At 53.0% G+C, this 18751-nt stretch overlaps 1 protein-coding gene across 1 annotated transcript; it reads left to right on the plus strand.

Moving 5' to 3' along the window:
• Window positions 1–3926: 3926 nt before the first annotated feature.
• Window positions 3927–4859, plus strand: LOC143692488 (olfactory receptor 14A16-like). Its single transcript, XM_077172720.1, has one exon. It carries the CDS (start codon window positions 3927–3929, stop codon window positions 4857–4859), a length of 933 nt encoding a protein of 310 aa, XP_077028835.1.
• The last annotated feature ends 13892 nt before the right edge of the window (window positions 4860–18751 follow it).

Genomic DNA, 18751 nt, shown 5'->3' on the forward strand with positions numbered 1-18751 from the left:
TTAAAGATGGGAAAGCCTGGGAGGGTCTCTTTCCCTTCTGGCTGGCACAGAGGTAACAAGGCTGACCCGGCCCCGTCTCAGCCAGGCCGGGCCGGGCGGCTCCTGCCGTGGGGCCGGGCCCCTTCCCAGGGACCCCCCCAGGCCCCATCGGCTGCCGGGCAGGGCAGGGGAGGCCGCGGGGCCGAGGCCGGGCCGGGCCATGGCTGCAGTTGGGAACATCTGGGCCCTGCTGAGCCCTGCCCTGCCGCCAGCCCGGGCCCAGCCAGGATCCGCCGGGCCCCAGGAGAAGCCCCGGGCCGGGCCGGCTCGGCCAAGATTCTGCCACCCTTGGGCTTCAGCCGCAAGCCCCGGGCAGGGGCAGGAGAAGCCATCGGCCCCCGGCCGTGCTGCTGCTGTGCTCTGGCCTGGCTGCTGAGATCCTGGCCCTGCCCCAGCGCGGCCCATCCTGACACAGCCCCAGCGCAGCCGCTGCAGAAACCTCCATCGTAAAACAGCTCCGGCCGCAAGCACCGAGCCCGGCCGGGGGCACGGAACCATCTGCAGGCCCCGGGTGAGATATGAACTCTTTCAGTGCTTCCATCCTCCCTCCAGTGAGAGAAAAGGACAAAGTGCAGGCACACAGAGGAGCAACATGAAGACACCCAGGTCACTGAAGGGGAAGTTGAGTCCCAGATGGGAGGGATGAGAAGATGCCTTGATCTTGGGGCTGAAATCCTCTTGCAAAGCTATGGAGAAGGATGTAATTAATATATCAGACTCTCTTTTTCCCTATAACTAATTGAAAATATGGGGAGATGACCTGTTCAGCAAAAACCTCCATGCTAAAGTAGGCAAATGTTGAAGTAGCTGTGATCCTATGAGAAGTTTAAACAGAGAAAGAGAGAAGAGTGGTGACATCCTGTGGCCTCAGGGAGTGAAGAAGAAGATCTCTGTTCTCAGAGATGAAGATGATTTCAGAAATAGATGAAGAGAATCTTTGCTCTTGAACAGCTCATCTTTAAACTCATACCCCATTAGTTGACATGGCCCATAAACACAGCTGTGGGAAAAGCTATGAAAAATGGGAGGGACTTGACAATTGCAGATTTTCTGGGCACCTGCTCTTCATGGGAATTGAGAGCCACGAGCAAATGTTTTTCTTATGGAGAAGTCTCCATAGCATGAAAGAGAGACTCCTCTCCCTAAGTGAACTGAAGAAAGACTATTCTAGGTAGTGTAAACTGACTGAAACTTTCAGGTTTTGTCTCCTTGCATTGTCAGTAAGAAAGAAAAGGTTGAAGGGAGAGGAGAAGTGTTCAGATTCTTATTACACTTTCTTCTTTTTACTGGTAATAAACTTTTCTATATACCCTTTTAAAATTTTGAGCCTACTTTGCCTTTCTCCTAATCCTATCTCACAGCAGGAAATGAGTAAATATATTCCAGTGAATGCAATGGTAATTAGCCAACACTGATCCCACTGCACTGATAGGTGCATTGGCTGAGAAATCTCAAATTAGCAAATCAAAAATCACTCCAGATACATCCTTGATAAACTGCATTCAAGCAGAGGGAAATCAAGGCAGAGCCATGGTTTGTCAGGACTTGCTGCATCCTGATGAGCCCTGTGGTGCATTTGGAGCTGAGCCCTTGAACCTCAGGGCCTGACTGGAGATTGCACAAACCTTTCCAGGAGTCAAAGCCAGAAGAAAACCCCAAAGTGTCTCAAAGCATGAATGGGTCTCAGTGAGGTCCATGCCCAACACAGGCTCCTCATGGACTCCTTGGAGGAGAGAATTGGAGGCCAGGATGGCACAAAAACCTCTCAGAGTCTCAGTGTGGAAAGGAAATTCCAAACTACCTTAAAATTTTTGAGAAGCTCAAAGCATTACTGAGCCCCACTGAGTGTCAGTACAGAGCTCTCAAGGGACTCATTAAAGCAGATAATTGGGGCCATGATTGCACAAACCTCTCACAGAGTCTGTATCAAAAGGGAAACACCAAGTACCTTAAAATAACTGAAGTACCTTGAAGCATTAATGAGCCCACTGAAGGTTGTTACTGATAACGGCTCTCCAGGGACTCATTAAGCAGATAATTGGAACCTGTAAATGCACAATCTTTCTCATAGAGTCTGTATCAAAAGGGAAAGAGGAAGTAGCTTAAAAAACTTAAGTACCCTGAAGTATTAATGACTCCCAATCAATGCTGCAACCAGCAGAGAATCTCCAGGGACTAATTACAGCAGATAATTGGAGGCCATGATTGCACAAATCTCTCAGAGACTCCATGGCAAAAGCAAAACCCAAAGTCCTTTGAAAAATCTGTAGCCCCTGCAGGGAGCATTCAGGAGCCCCCAGGGCCATTGCTGAGCAAGGCTCCCCAGGGACTCCTTGCAGCAGATCCTTGAGGCCACTGGGATGTGGGCTAGGGGGGGATGCTGAGGGCAGCACAAGGGGCTGACAGTGCCCAGCCTGGCTGGGGCTGTGCCAGGAGGCCCCAGGGCCTCAGGACAAGGTGTCTCCTCCCAGCCCTTGCTGGCACAGACCCTGCTGTGCCCCAGGGCACCAAGACTTGGCTTCTCTTTGTCCCCACCTGTCAGCACTGCCTGCACTTCTCTGCTCTGCCTGGGGCCTGGGGACACTTGCTCAGTCGTGTCCCTCTCTGGGACCCATTAAAAGTCCAAGAAACTTTGGAGTTGGATTCTGCCTTGGAGTTCTGGAGAGGTTTCTTCAGCTGCCTCTCAGGGACTGATGTTCAGGGCCTGAGCACAAAGGCCCAGAGGCTGATTAAAGTCCTTGTGCTGTGTCTGTGCTGCTGAGCTGGGCTGGGCTCCTGGCCCAGAGGCAGCTCCTGCTCACCAAGAAGAGCTTCAAAAGCACATTTCTCTTGATGAGCAGCTCTTGTGCCAGCCCAGCAGGGCTGGGGCACTGCCTGCAGCCAGCCCGGGCACAGCCCAGAGGCACAGAGAGCTTCAATCAGTCAGGGCTGGGAAGGGGCTGAGAAGTGCCTGGGGCACAATCACTGCCAGCCCTTGGCACAGGAACCTCTGGCTGCAGGACAGTGCAGCTGCAGCTCCTGGAGCCATCTCCTGCAGCTGGAACATGCCAATGCCTGCAGAGCCTGTGAGTACATTCTCTGCTTGTCTCTTGTGCAGAGCAGCCAGGGGTGCCCAGGGCTGTCCTGCAGAGCAGGGTCCTGCAGCCCAGGGCGCTGGGCTGGGGCAGGGACTCTGCTGCCTGCCAGGGACAGCTCTCAGCCAGCCCTGGCAGCTGCTCCCAGCATTGGGGGACAAGATCTGGGTGGCAGGAGACAGCTGGTGAGGCTTGGAAGTGTTCTCCTTGTGTGGGGAGGATGCTGCATTGTTCAGGACTGGTCCCAGCATGGCATTGAACTGCAGAACATTTCCAAGTAGATTATACAGGGAGCACAGCAAGGCAGGGGCTGTATAAAAGGGGAAATCCTGTTTTCTGAATCTACTGCTCTGGGTTGCCTGGATGGGAAATTGCACACAGATATTCATTCCTCACTTCAGGTGGAAAAAAAAAATTCTCTCAGATGTGAATAAACCAGGCAGTGACAGAAATCAGCACAGAGCCCCTTTAGAGGCTGCATCAGTGTCACTTTTCCAGCCTCCTCAGGGTTGCTCTGACATTGCCATCAGAGCCTGCAGAGCCAGAGCTGCCCCTGGGCAGTGCCTGAGCTGGGAGGGCTCTGCAGGGCAGAGCTGAGCCCCCAGGGCTGGGCTGGGCTCTGGCAGCACTGGCAGGGCCCAGCCCTGGGCACAGGGAAGCAGCTGCTGGCAGGGACAGCTCCAGGCAGCAGAGCCCTGGGCAGGCAGTGGGGGGAAAGTGCCCCCAGCCTCTGCTGGGATATTTAAATTCTTTTCCAAGCCAAACTATTTTATGATTACTTTTCTTACAGATCCCCATGCCAAGACAGAAGAAATGTCCAACAGCAGCTCCATCAGGCACTTCCTCCTGCTGGCATTGGCAGACACGCGGCAGCTGCAGCTCCTGCACTTCTGCCTCTTGCTGGGCATCTCCCTGGCTGCCCTCCTGGGCAACGGCCTCATCATCAGCGCCGTAGCCTGCGGCCACCACCTGCACACGCCCATGTTCTTCTTCCTGCTCAACCTGGCCCTAAACGACCTGGGCTCCATCTGCACCACTGTCCCCAAAGCCATGCACAATTCCCTCTGGGACACCAGAAACATCTCCTACACTGGATGTGCTGCTCAGCTCTTTTTCTTTGTGTTCTTTATTGGAGCAGAGCTTTATCTCCTGACTGTGATGTGCTACGACCGCTACGTGTCCATCTGCAAACCCCTGCACTACGGGACCCTCCTGGGCAGCAGAGCTTGTGCCCACATGGCAGCAGCTGCCTGGGCCAGTGGCTTCCTCTTTTCACTGCTGCACACGGCCAATACATTTTCCCTGCCCCTGTGCCATGGCAATGCCCTGGGCCAGTTCTTCTGTGAAATCCCACAGATCCTCAAGCTCTCCTGCTCCAAATCCTACCTCAGAGAGCTTGGGCTCATTGCTCTTAGTGCTTTTTTAGGACTTGGCTGTTTTGTGTTCATTGTTTTCTCCTATGGGCAGATCTTCAGGGCTGTGCTGAGGATCCCCTCTGAGCAGGGACGGCACAAAGCCTTTTCCACCTGCCTCCCTCACCTTGCTGTGGTCTCTCTGTTCATCAGCACTGGCACATTTGCTTACCTGAAGCCCTTATCCATGTCCTCCCCATCCCTGGATCTGTCAGTGTCAGTTCTATACTCAGTGGTGCCTCCAGCCCTGAACCCCCTCATCTACAGCCTGAGGAACCAGGAGCTCAAGGCTGCAGTGTGGAGAGTGATGACTGGATGGTTTCAGAAACATTAAACTGCTGTCAAATTTATGCCAATCATTTGTAACAAATGGAATCTTTGATACTTCTTGTTGGTTTGTTCATGGGGTTTTTTCTTTTCTTTTACTTTTTCCATATTGTCCACAAATAATGTCATTGTTTGTGCCATTTCTCATATTGTTTCTCTCCACCTTCCCTGTGGCCACACACTGTGTCAATGAGGGGCTGCACTCTCAGTGTATTTAAAGGAACTAAAGGATCTCCCAGCAGAGTTTTCTGCAGAGATGCCCTTTTGTTGCCTTCTCTGGAGCTGCAGCAGCAATGTCTGTGTGCAGAGCTGGGGCAGATCAGTGCTGGCCCAGCAGCTGTGCCCAGCAGCAGCAGCAGCAGCACTTGGTGTTGCCAGTGCTGCTGCCGTGGCCCTGCCCCGCTGCCCTGGTGGCCCTGGTGTTGCTGCAGGGCCTGAGTGCTCTCGGGGCCGGGCACAGCCCTGGGGGTGGCAGTGCCGGGGCTGCAGCAGGGACAGGCCATGGGCACTGCTGGGGCAGCGCTGACGCCTCAGGCCAGGCCCTGGGGGCTCCAGGCTCCTTGCCCAGGCTCTCTCAAGAACACGGCCAGGCCAATGCTCAGCACAGAAACCCCCGTCAGCAGCCCCAGGCTGGCCGTGGGCAGGCTGGGGGCAAACAGCATGGCTGGGGCTCTGCAAGGGCCCTGGGGCAGACGGGAAGGAGCAGCAGAGCAGGGGCTGATCCATGCCCAGTGCGCTGCACAGCCCAGGGCAGCGTCCCAGAGCGTCCTCATGCAGCTGCCAACAACATCCCCCCTCTGCAGCCCTGGCCTCTCCCCCAGCTCACACAGGTGCCCCATCCTTGCAGGCACAGACACGGCAGCACTGCCTCAGCAGCCCCTGTTTGCATTGCACACAGCAGGGCCAGCACCCCCATGCTGTTGCTGTGGGGACATGAACCTGAGGGAGCACAAATGCCATCAGCCCCTGGGGCCAGCCAGGCCTGCGGGACACCAGGGAAACCACTCAGCTTTGTCCTGGCCTCTGCACTCAGCCAGAAAGTTTGTTCCCATCAGCTGGGAGTTTCCTGTGCCACTGCAGACGCTGTTGCTCAGAGCCAGGGCTGCCTGGCAGCCACCCCCAAACTGCCCTGAGCATTTCCTCTGCTTCACCTTTGCTTTCTTTACTCTTTCTCTGCTACAAATTTCTTCCTCTTGCCCTCCCCAGGTGGCCCAGATATGGACACAGCACTCGAGGTGCTGCCCAAGCAGTGCCCCTGAGCAGAGTAGAAGAATCCCTGCCCTGCTCCTGCTGGCCACACCATTCCTGATCCAGGCCAGGAGCCATTGGCCTTCTTGCCCACCTGGGCACACTGCTGCCTCATGTCCAGCCTGCTGTCCATCAGTCCCTGCAGGTCCCTTTCTGCCTGGCTGCTCTCCAGCCACTCTGTCCCCAGCCTGTAGCACTGGGGCCAAATATCAGGGCCTGGCACTTGGATTTGTTAAACTTCACCTTGTTGGATTCATCCCCTGGATCTAGCCTGTCCAAGTCACTGTGCAGAGCCCTCCGACCCTCCAGCAGATCAACACTCACATCCAGCTTGGTGTCATCTGCAAAGATGTCCTTGATTCCAAGGGGCCCCTCAGTGTCACAATGGCCTCTTGGTTACACCAGGCCCTGCACTGTCACACTGGTCTCCTTGGTTCCATGAGGCCTCAAACTGTGACAATGGACTCCTTGGTTCCATGGGGCCCCAGGGTGTCACAATGGCCCCATGGCCACATGAGGTCCCACACTGTCACCATGGTCTCTGTGGTTCCACAAGTCCCTTCAGTGTCACAATGGACTCCTTGTTTCCACGAGGCCACACAGTGTCACAGCATTATTCCAGATCGCTTGAGGCCCCATCGTGTCACAGTGGCCCCTTGGTTACACAGGATCCTGCAGTGTCACAATGTCCCCTTGGTGCCATGAGACCCCGCAGTGTCAGAACGGCCCCTTGGTTCCACTGGGCCCTGCAGTCTCCCAATGGTCTCCTTGGTTTTGCAGTGTCAAAATGGTGAAACCCCTTGGTTACACAAGGCTCTGCAGTGTCACAATGGCCTCTGTGGTTCCACGAGGGCCCAGAGTGTGACGGGGCACTCCCTGGTTCCATTTGGCCCCACAGCACCACCATGGACCCCTGGCTCTGTGGGGCTGCACGGTGTCACCATGGTCCTCTTAGTTCCACGAGGCCCTGCAGTGTCACAAGGGCCCCAGAGTGTCCCAGTCATCACAGAATGACAGAATCAAATAGGCTGGAAAAGACCTTTGGGATCATCAAGTCCAACCAATGCCCTAATACTGCCTTGTCACCCAGACCATGCCACTGAGTGCCACTGGAGAGGGACAGTGACTCTGCCACCTGCCCCCTGGCCAGCCCATTGCAGTTCCCACTCACCCTTTCTGTGAAGAACTCCTTCCTATTGTCCAGCCTGAGCCTCCCCTGGTGCAGCTTAAGGCTGCGTCTTCTTGTCCTGCCCTCCAGCAGATCCACACTCACACCCAGCTTGGTGCCATCTGCAATTTGTGAATGCTGGACTCGATCCCCTCACCCAGATCATCAGTGAAGATATTAAACAGGACTGGGCCCAGCACAGATCCCTGGGGACAGCACCAGTGCCTGGACACCAGCTGGGTGCAGCACCATCCCCACCACTCTCTGGGCCCAGCCTCCAGCCAGCTCTTAAATCTCCCAGCCAGGAGGGAACCTGCCCAAGCCGTGGGCTGCAGCTTTTCCAGGGAATGCTGTCAGAGACAGAGTCAAAGGCTCTGCTGGAGTCCAGGCACACAACATCCACAGCCTTTCCCACATCCACAGGTGGGTCACCTGGGCATAAAAGGAGCCCAGGTTGGTCAGGCAGGACCTGCCAGCCCTAAATCCACGCTGGCTGGCTCTGATCCCTGGGCCATCCTGTGGGTGCCCTGGGATGGCACTCAAGGTGATCTGTTCCATAACCTTGCCGGGCACCCAGGTCAGGCTGACAGGCCTGGAGTTCCCCAGCTCCTCCTTCCAGCCCTTCCTGGGGATGGGCTCACACTGGCACCTCCAGTGCTCTGGGCCCTCCCTGCTGAGCCAGGACTGATGGTAAATGATGGAGAGCAGCTTGGGGAGCTCATCCACAGCTCCCTCATCCCCCTGGGATGGATCCCATCTGATCCCATACACCTGTGAGCATCTGAGTGGCTCAGCAGGTCCCCAGCTGCTTCCTCCTGGATTCCAGGGGGCTGTTCTGCTCCCTGTGCCCATCTACCAGCTCAGGAGAACACTTGTCCTGAAGACAACCTGTCCTAATATTGAAAATTGAGACAAACAAGGTGTTAAACTGTTCAGACGTTTCTTTAGTTACTCTATTCTCCACTGCATCCAATAAAGAGTAGAGGTTCTCCTTATCCCATATTTTGCTATTAACTTATTTATAGACACATTTTCTATTATTTTTCAAACAAGTGCACAGGTTAAGTTCTAATTGAGCTTTCACCCTTTTCCTTTTCTTTCTGCATAACTTAATAACATCCTTAAATACTGCCTAAGTTTCCAGACCTTGAGTCCAAAGGTGATGCTCACTCTTCCTTCCGTTGACTTTCCACAAAAGCTCTATGGGAAGCTGTCGTAACGGCGGGAGAGATGCGACACACTATATGCGATGAATAGCAAATCTCGAAGTTTATTGAAAGCTTACACATTTTTATATTAGTGTTAATGAAGCTTATGAATATTGCAAAATCTGAGCTCATTATTGGTTAAAGCACACTTAGATCAAACACACCTACTTCTATCTCTTAACAATTATTTTGCTTCTATGTGTACATTCTTCTAATTTCTCTACCTTGGGATAACTACATTTTCTGGCAAGCAATTTTCTCCCCCGTCTTCCCGTTTTAGAGAAGGTCACTGTGACCTTCGTCAGTAATTGGGCACCGGTTGTTCAGTTCCCAGCTTGTTTCTCTTACCCTTATCCATCGGTATCACATCGGAATGTCCTTTCTCAGCTAACCAACTCTCCAAAAAGCTCTCTACAGGGAGCCAGGCCAGTCCTTTTCCTCACCAGCTCATCTTTTGCCACACTGGGACATTCTGCTCTTCTCCCTTAAGATTACTTTCTTGACATGTGTCCATCCTTCCTGGACCCCTTTGTTTTTAAGGGCTGTTTCTCTTTAAAAAAAGTCAGTACCTGATTTTATATTCCCCAAATCAGCATCCTAAACAGGCCAAAGTCTGCCCTTCCTAATTCCAGTGTAGAGGTTTTGTTGCTGCCCCTCCTTCTTTCACAGAACATTGAAGACTTGATTATTTCATGGTCACTGTGCCCCAGGCAGCCTCTGAGCCCCACATCTGCCCCCAGCCCTTCTCTGTTTGTGAGCAGCAGCAGACAGAGCTTTCCTTGGCAGTGGGAATATTACCAAAAATTCAGTGAAACAAAAAACTCCTTAACCCCAGTGTAGCATTAAGAAGCAGCATTCTTTATTCAGCTGGATGCACGGGCGAGAGCTCCTCCCAAAGCCCTGCAGGCTGAGTACAGGAAAGTTTCTGGTTTTTTTCCGTATTTTGCTCACATATTCATTGATTATCCTGGGCTAAACATACATATGATAATCATTTCCCCAAAATCATTAACATATTCCCCCTCCTTTTTACCCATGTGTTCCTCTGTCCTGGGGGTCTCTCTGGTGGTCCCTGGTGGTCGTGGACCCCAATGTTCCAGTGGGCCTGGCTGAGCTGGCAGGACACTGAGGCTGCTGAGCTTCCAGTTCCCCTTCTCACACAATGGGCCTTGTGTGGTTTCCATAGGCCTGGGGATGTGGAGAACAAGCTCCAGGTGTCAGCTCACCTGGTGTAGACAATTGATCATCTGGTAACATGAGGTGACAGAGTGGGGGCTATGACATCACAGAGTGGGGGATGTGAGGTCATGGAGAAGCTACAGCATCACAGACTGCCTCTGTGACATCAGAGAGCCAGCTGTGACATCACATGGCAGATGTCTGATGTCACAGAGCAGACTGTGAGCTCACAGAGCAGGCTGTGACATCCCAGAGGGGCTGTGTGCCATCCCAGCAGGGCTGTGTCAGGTCACTGGGTTGGTCACTCTGCCCCAGCTCCTCCTCACAGTTTCTCCCAACAAGTCCAATGCTGTCCATGCCCAGCGGGGTCCCTGTCCCCCGGGATCCCCCCAGCCCACCTGGAGCCACAGCCTCCACCAAAGGATGTTCCACAGGATCCACCCCAGAGCCTGACATGGGCACAAGGGGCCAGGGCTGTGTGACCAGGACATCAAGGACGGGCATTATCCAGGTCACTGTGGCCTGGGTTGGGTTGCCCAGGGCAGGAAAGATGTCTGGCAGCTGGAGCAGGGTCTGGGAAGGGCCTCCAAGGTGGGGCTGGAGCCCTTGGGCTGTGAGCAGAGGCTGAGGGAGCTGGGCTTGTCCAGCCCAGAGCAGGGAAGGCTGAGGGGCTCCTCATCCCAGCCTGGCAGTGCCAGCGAGGAGGGGATGGAGAACACAGAGCCAGGCTCTTCACCGGGGGCCTGGTGGGAGACAAAAGCCAATGGGTGGAAGGGGAAAGAGGGGAGATAGGCCAGGACAGGAGGAGAGGAAATGAGTCAGGCTGGTTTCAGCATTTCCTCAGCACCAAAAGCAGCCTGACCTCCCTTCTCCATCCACCACTGACAGCTTTGCAAATCAGGAATTGTTGGAGCTGTTTTGCACCCACTCCAGGATGAGCATCCTGATACAAGAACTTAATTGTGTTTCTATCTGTCACAGAACCACATTTGTGTGAAAATAATGTTAGAATGGAAATGTGGATGGAGGACACATCAGACACTGCTGGGACTTTGAACATAGCTCAGGGAAGAGTGTGATTGTTATTAAATTTTATCCTGTTCAACCATGGTCTGTTGGCCATGTGGAGAAACTTTCTGTGCCTCTGAGTCTCACCAGTTCCTGTCCCCCAAAGGACTCAAACCTGATGAGTTGTGGTTCCCACTCCAGTGGCTGCACTTGCACCTCCCTCCATCCCCAGAGCAGAGCTCCCTTGTCCCAGAGAGTCCCTGGCAATGCAGGGATGAAGGAAACAGGACAGGCTGTGGGGATCAGGGGCAGGGCATGCCCAGGGATTTGGGGTGGTTGTGAGCCCAGGGCAGGATCCGGCCCCTGGCCTTGGTGAACCTCATCCAATTGTCCTGGGCCCATGGCTCCAGCCTGGCCAGATCCCTCTGCAGAGCTTCCTGCCCTCCAGCACAGCCACACTCCCACCCAGCTTGGGCTCACCTGGGAACTGACTGAGGGTGCCCTCAATGGCCTTGTCCAGATCAGCAATAAAGAGATTGAACTGACCTGGCCCAAATCCTGAGCCCTGGGGACACCCCTGGATGTGACTCCATTCCTCAGCTGCTCTGAGTGCCAGGGGTTGGATGAAGGAAGTCCTGGGTTGTGGGTAGGGACAAAGTGTGATTGTCTGCCATGAAGGGTCTTGATTTTCAAATCAGTTGAAACTGCATTAGGAGGTGCTGGCGGTCACTATCAAGTGGACATTGCTGATATCTATCTATAAACAGGAAAAGAAAACTTAAACAGGCAAAACAATTCTCTCTGCATTGTTTTCAATGTAGTATATTCACTTTGAATACAATTGTGAAATGTGTCTAATTAACTAGAGAAGAATTGAAAACTTCAATTATTCCCATGGGCTTTTCTTGTTTGGGGGTTTCGAACAAATGTTTATGAGCGTTTGTCACTGAATTCCTGAACTGAAGAGCTCAAGAAAGAAGAGGCCTCTGGAGTAATAAAATTCATCAGCAACCTCCAAGTGGCTGGGGATCCATGCCCATGAGAGCAGCAATGAACAGAAATGGACACAGCTTTGTGGCTGCTGTCCCAGCTTTGGCATGGGCCCTGGGCCTGGAGCAGGAGCAGCTCTTGAGGGCCCTAAGGCCGGGGCTCTGGTGCTGCCCTGGGCAGATGGGATGGCAGCAGGGGCTGCAGAGCTCTCAGCACCTCAGGCCGAGGGCAGCAGGGCAGCCAGGGAGCCTCCTTTGGCCTTGGCCAAGCACCTTCCCCCATGGCTGGGGCTCAGTCCTGTGGCAGCTGCAGCTGCTGCTGTGGCCTTGGCAGGGGCTGAGGCCGTGGGGCCAGTGGCCAGAGCAGCCTGGGCTGAGCAGAGCTGTGGGGCCAGAGCCGGCTGGGCTGGGCTGGGCTCAGAGAGGCCCTTGGTGCTGCCCAGAGCTCAGGGCAGCTGGCAGAGCTTGCAGGGAGCTGGGCTCCGAGAGCCTGGCCCAGAGGCCGGCAGAGCCCGGGGCAGGGCTGTCTGTGCAGCCCCACAGGTGCCAGGGGCTCTGCAGGAGCTGGCAGAGGCTGCCCAGCAGGGAGGCCATGGGGCACAGAGCCCCAAGGCTGCTGTGGGCACCACGGCACAGGGGCCGTTCCCAGCCGCAATGCTCCTGGCCTGGGCTGGGCCTGCACAGGGGCTGGGCACTATTGCAGACATCTTTTCACTAAAAATCCGTTCTTTAGGATTTTTCCTTCTGAGAAGCTAAGAGGCCTCAGAGACAGAATGTAAACAATGGTTATCTGCTGCTGTGGAATGCAACAGGTCCACCTGTGATTGGCCCATCTGGGATGTTTATAATTAATGGCCAATCAAGGACCGAGCTGTCTCGGACAGAGTCCGAGAGAGCTGCCTTTGTTATCATTCTTTTCTTTTGTATTCTTAGCTTAGCTAGTTTCTGAGGAAACCTTTTCCTTTCCTATTTCTTTTTAGCATAGGTATAATGTAATATATATATCATAAAATAATAAATCAAGCCTTCTGATCATTGAGTCAACATTCTCGTCTCTTACTTCCCCTGAAAACCCCTGTGACCACGGTCTCATTAACCCCTGCTAAGAGTCGGCCCTTTCTCTTCTACCGATGTCTCTGGTGTCTCTTGTGCTGCCCAGGCGCCCAGCCCAGGTGCCCTCAGTACCCTCGGGGCACAGAGAGTGTCTCCCCGCTGTCGGCCGTGTCGGGGCTGCCCCCGGTGTCTGCCGACTCGGGACTGGCCCAGGGTTCCTGAGAGGCTCCCAGAGAGACAGAGACAGTGGTGCTGGTGGCAGCACCAGGAAGCTGCCGGGGTTTGGCTTTTTTTGCCAGAAAATTGCTGCATTTGGGTTGTGCCAGCACTGGGAAATTGCCAGATGTGGGCACTGGCAGTGCCAGTGCACAGCAGATCTTGGTGGGGAATGTTCTGGCACTGGGAAATTGCCAAATGTTAACTTTCTGTGCCAGCAAACTGCTGGAATTATGCTGTGCAGGCATCTGAAAAATTCCGGATCTGGGCACTGGCGGTGTCAGCAAACACGAGATCAGAGTAGTGTAGGCACCAGGTATTTGCCTGGTTTTGGCTTTCTTTGCCAGAAATTGCTGGACTTGGCTCTGCTGGAACAAGGGAATTTCCAGATCTGGGCACTGGTGGTGGCAGCAAACAGCAGATCTGGGCGGTGCCAGACCCAGTAATGTTGGACATGAATTTGTAGAGAATTTTTAAGGTTTAATAGAAGGTTTCTATAGGATGTATACAAGTGTCACAATCCATCCTTACAAACAGGTTTTGTGATGGTTTGTGGGTTGATCTCAGAGTGCAAAAAGCACCAACATGGTACAGGGGGCTGCAGTGATAATCCAAACAAATGTACCTTTATTGAATAACCACAACAAAATGCCTTGGGGAGGAATTGGGGGAAAGGGAAAAAGAGGGAGGAAGAGAAAGGAAGGTGTAGAGCTACCAAACATAGAATGGCAAAGTCCTTCAATGTCCAGCCAATGGAGTTCACCAGGTCACGTCTGGAGAGGTCTCAGGGTTGCAGTTCATCCAAACTCTAATTATACTCTTTTTCTTGATGGGGGAAGGGGTAAAACTTGAAACTGAATCAAAGGTAGTCTATTGTATTTTTGGGGGAAAGAATGGTATTTAGAGAAGGGTACACACAGTCCATGTTCTCAGCAGTGGGCGAGAGCCATTGTCTACTTGGTCCACTGCTCACACCTGCAACATCCATCTCGCTTTGGTCAGCTTGCCTCCCCCACACACCTCCCCCAGGTTGGGGGTCTCAGTCCCAGTCCTTGGAAAGAGTGTGGTGGGGCCTTTTCCCATAGGGATTTCATGTCCTGGTCTTTGATGGAGAGGCTTCTTACGTCTCAGTCTGTCTGTCACAGTGGTTGTAAGACAAGTGAGGGGTCTTCTGTGAGGGACCACCCAAAACTCAGGAGAAGTCCAGCCAGGCCGAGAGGTGGGACAACTTCCAAGGCTATTGTTGCAAAAAGGGCACGGTGCCCCCTTCTTCCTTTCATTGGGTTCAGTGTAGCATACTGCAAACACACCTGTGAACCCCATCCTGTCTCCCCTCACTCACCTGGAACCTGCTTTGCTTGGAGAACTGGCTGCAAACAGCCAAAGAGGGATTTTGACTTTTTAATTTTTTGAAGCAATCTAAAACTCCTGAGTTTCCCCATTGCAAACAGAAATCCTCCTCAAGTGTGTGCCAAGCCCAAGGTGCCACCAAGAGCACTCCAGACCTGCCTGGGCCAGCTGTGAGGGTGGATCATCATCCCAACCTGCACTGGGCCATTGCAAGGGACTGTTGCCATGGACACTGCAGGGACCCCACTGCTGGCTTTGGGTGCCATGGCAACCCCCATCAGTTCAGGTTTCCTTGGAAACCAGCCCGAGGAGCCATTTCTGCAGCCAGGTTCCATGGTCCCCTGCCTGCAGAGCTGTTGCTGCCCTGGGCTGCCATGGCAACCCTGAGGACAAAGCGGTGCCAGGGCTGTTCCAGGTACAATTGCAGTGACACTCGTTGGTGCCACCAGGTGCCATGGCAATGGACACAGGGACCCGTTCCTTAGATTGGTGCCATGGCAACCAATGCCCGGAGCCGTTGTGGTGGTTGGTGGCCATGGAAAGCTGCCCTGGGCCCCTTGCTCAGGGCTGGTGTCAGTGCCCAGAGCCAGAGGGGATCCCTTGCTGGGGGCTGTGCCATGGCCACCTGCCCTGTGCCGCGCTGGCCGCTCGGGCACCAGGAACCAGCAGCCAAGGGCACTGCCAGGGCCAAAGGCCAGGTCAGCCAGACAGAAAGGGGCAGCGCTGGGCACTGTTTCCATGGCAACCGGCACTGGGGGGGACACCTGGGTCACCTGGCCTGGCAGTTGCCATGGAAACCCCTGGCAGGCACTGAGGGCACAGCCCCTGGCACTGAGACACTGCTGGGCCGGGTGCTGAGCACAGCGCTGAGCATGCAGAGATGGTTTTGTTCTTGCTGAGCTGCAGCACAGCCAAGGCCTGTCCTGCCCCTCGTCCAGCCACGCTGGGGAGGGGCTGGGGCTGCGGGGGAGCTGGGCAGGGGACACAGCCAGGACAGGTGACCCCAACTGACCCCAGGCACAGCCCAGACCAGAGCACATCATGCTCAGGGTATGAAGGGGGGGAACAAGGAGGAAGGGGGAATTTTGGAGGGAGGGTTTCTGCCTTGCCAGGTAACACTCAGGCAAGAGGGGGCCCTGTTTCTCCAGTGGGCAGGGTCACTACCAAAGACACAGACACCAACTGAAGGAATTGTGTCATTTATATCATGCACAGCTGCAAAGAATTACAAAAGGATAAGCTCAGCAAAGCACATCATCATTAGCAAAGAATTACAAAAGAAGCTCAGCAGTCCATCAGAACTCATCATTACATTTTGATGACTAACCCCTTGGTCAAACTCTAGAGGTGTTTGTGGCAGACAAAGATTCTGGCTGACTATCAAGTTACACCTTACAGACACCTGTAGTACTTTAGTGACACCGTTCTTCATTCATTTTTCTCAATCTCATTTGGGATAAGAACAACAATCCTGTTGTCCGTGGAGCTGGCACCATGTTAATTCCAGAATAATGCCCCCAGGCCCTTTGCTGTTCAGCTTTACCATGCTGTCTGTGGCTAACAAGGCCTGGGGGGGCCCTTTCCCCTCGGGCTGGAAGGGGCCGGGTCCCAGTCCCTGAGGGGCACCCGGGCTCCTGGATGCAATTCCTGTGCAAGTCCCTCAGTGTCACAGCAGCCTTCACATGGAGCCCCGTGGATCAGAGCATTTCCCAAAGGGGCCCTTGGGGCAAACAGGGAGATTTGGTCTGGCAGCATGTGTAAAACAATATCCTGTCAGATCTACTTGTTCTCACACAGAACACTTGGCTGCAGGGACACATTCCCATTGTTCCTGCCCAGGTTTCAGGACTCAGAGTTGTCTTTCCCAGGAGCTGCTCCTTCAGCTGCCTTGGGAGGGCCATTTGGCCTCCAGACCCACACTCTGGCTCCATTATTAGGGCTGCTGGATCCAAACCCTTTATCTCCACAAACGGTGGTGACTGGAGCTGGATGTCCTCTTTTCACAATCCTTCTTAACATTGCAATATTGATAATTGTGCTACCCTGTCATGGGGTTGAATAATCCAATCCTGGTCCCTATTTTTTAACAGAATTACTGTAATTTCTCCTTATATCTGCAACAATAATTCCTCCTGCCATGACAGGAACACTTTGCAAGGCCAAGCTCAAGTGAGCAGTTACCAAAGCAAAGTGTCCTGGAGGAATCTGAATTCCTGTTTCAGTATTGATAGCTCTCATTTGCTTTGAATTTATCCAAACTAATTCCAGTGCATGAAGGCCCAGCCCTGCAGCCTCTGGGCTGGCCCTGCCAGGGGCCATCACAGCCAGAACAATTTCCCAGGCAGCCCAAGTCTCACTGCCCATGGTTGGATTTGCAAACTGGGGGCAGCTGTGCACAGCCAGGAGTTTCCATTTCCCCATGGGCCATTGTTAAGGGCAGGGAGCACATCTGGGAGATGGGTTCTCCATGGGCAAAGGTTCCATCTCCTCATTTTTTCAACTGCTCTTTTAACAACCCCTTCACCCGTGCAACAAAACCTGCAGCTTGTGGATTGTCTGGTACATGAAAAACCCTGCAGGCTTCATCACTGTATTTTTCACAGCAACAGACAAAGCACTCTGCATCACAGTATCAGCAAATCCTGTAAAAACAGCCAATTTTATCCCTTCTGCATTTATTCCTTGTATACAATTCACAAAGTTTACCACTGACATTTGGGTCTCGGGCAGTCCTTTTCTGTAGGGTATTTAGTGTCACAGTGAGCAGCCAAAGCTGACAAAGGAGTATTGTCAGCATTATTTCACATTATCAATTTTTAATTACATAGATAAAATTATAAATTATTGTGTTATATTAAATATAACTATTACATTATTATTATTACTACTATATTAAAATTATTATTATTATTATTATTATTATTATTATTATTATTATTATTATTATTATTATTATTATTATTATTATTATTATTACTTCACTTGCACAAATGAACCTGAGCTCAAGATTAAAACCTTCTGTCACTCCATGTGGGAGTGACAACAACAGTTTTTCCTTCTGAAGGTGCTGTTTGCAATGTGTTGTTAACAAAATTCACCTTCGTCTTCCCAAACCCACAAGTTCTTTTCCTTTTCCATGTGCAATTTTTGGATGCATTTGAAGCCATCCAGGGGTGCAGCCTCTTTTACCCGACTGCCCCACTGCTCCCACAGCGCTCTGACCTCAGCCCACTCCAGAGCCAGGGAACTCCAGGGAAGGGCTTCCCATCTGGGAATTTCTGATGGCACTGATTCCTCACATTTACACTGAACAAGTGACATTTTGTTGGGATCTGGCCAGACTGGGCCAGTTTTGTTTTACCAGTGGGCAGGGTCAGCACCAAAGACACAGACTCCAACTGAAGGAATCAGTGTCATTTCCTGCAGCTCAGAGCAGCAAAGAATCACAACAGGAGCAGCTCAGCAATGCACCCAACCATCCCCACCAAAGATTGCCTGCAGTGATTGAGAAAGATCCAGCCCCAGTTACCCTCAGCCTTTACCATCCCCCAGACCCACACAGCAGCTGGGGAAGCTGTCACAGCCAAGGGCTGCAGAGCCACTCCTGGGCACTGGCAATTCCTGCAGGTGCCTCCAGCCACAGGTGAGGCTCCAACCCCGCTGGGAGAGGGCCCAGCTCTGACAGTGCTGAATGGACAAACTGACAGCACTGCTAGTGTGGCAACATCTGCTTTCATCCTCCTCTTGGCTCCCTCCCAAAGCCTGGCCAGGGCCCCAGGAGGAACCAAGAGAGGTGACTTTGACCATTCAGCCCCAAACAAGGCCAGATGTCAGATTTCATGGCCTGGTCTGGCTTCTAAATACACAAAGGTCAATACATGTTTCACTAATGAGTGGCTACATCTATCACAGTGCTAATGACCATGCACATTTCATCAGGGAGCAGATACAAAGATAACCTTTGGTTGGAAGGTTCATCCAGAGGCCACCTTGGGCTCAGGGCCTGCTGTTCAGGCCTCACTCAGGGCTGCTGTCCAGGCCTTGGCACTTCAGGGACGTGGTTTAGTGCTGGGCTTGGCACTGCTGGCTGAGCGGCTGCACTGGGTGAGCTCAGAGGGCTTTTCCAAGAGAAAGGATTCTGTGATTCCATGATTCTATCCACTGCATTCAGCTGGGTCCATGTTAGCAGCACTCATTTGCTCAGAAAGTCTCCTTTTTCCCAGCTCCTGTGGCCTGATGCTTCAGCTCCTTCAGCTCCTGGTGCTGAGCTGCTCATGCTGAACGAGACGACTCGGAGAGAAGAGCACAGTCCATGCAATTCCTTCTGGGACACGCAGAGGGGAGGCTGTGCAAACAGGAGCATTGTTTGCTGTGGCCTCCTCTCTGCCCTTCAGGCCTTTCAGCACTTGGAACCAGCCAAGAGCTTTCTCCAAGAGTGCAATGGAGCAGCTGTTCCTGCTCCTGGCTCTGGCTCTCTCCA

This window comes from Agelaius phoeniceus (genome assembly GCF_051311805.1).
Source record: "Agelaius phoeniceus isolate bAgePho1 chromosome W unlocalized genomic scaffold, bAgePho1.hap1 SUPER_W_unloc_1, whole genome shotgun sequence".
NCBI lineage: Eukaryota > Metazoa > Chordata > Aves > Passeriformes > Icteridae > Agelaius > Agelaius phoeniceus.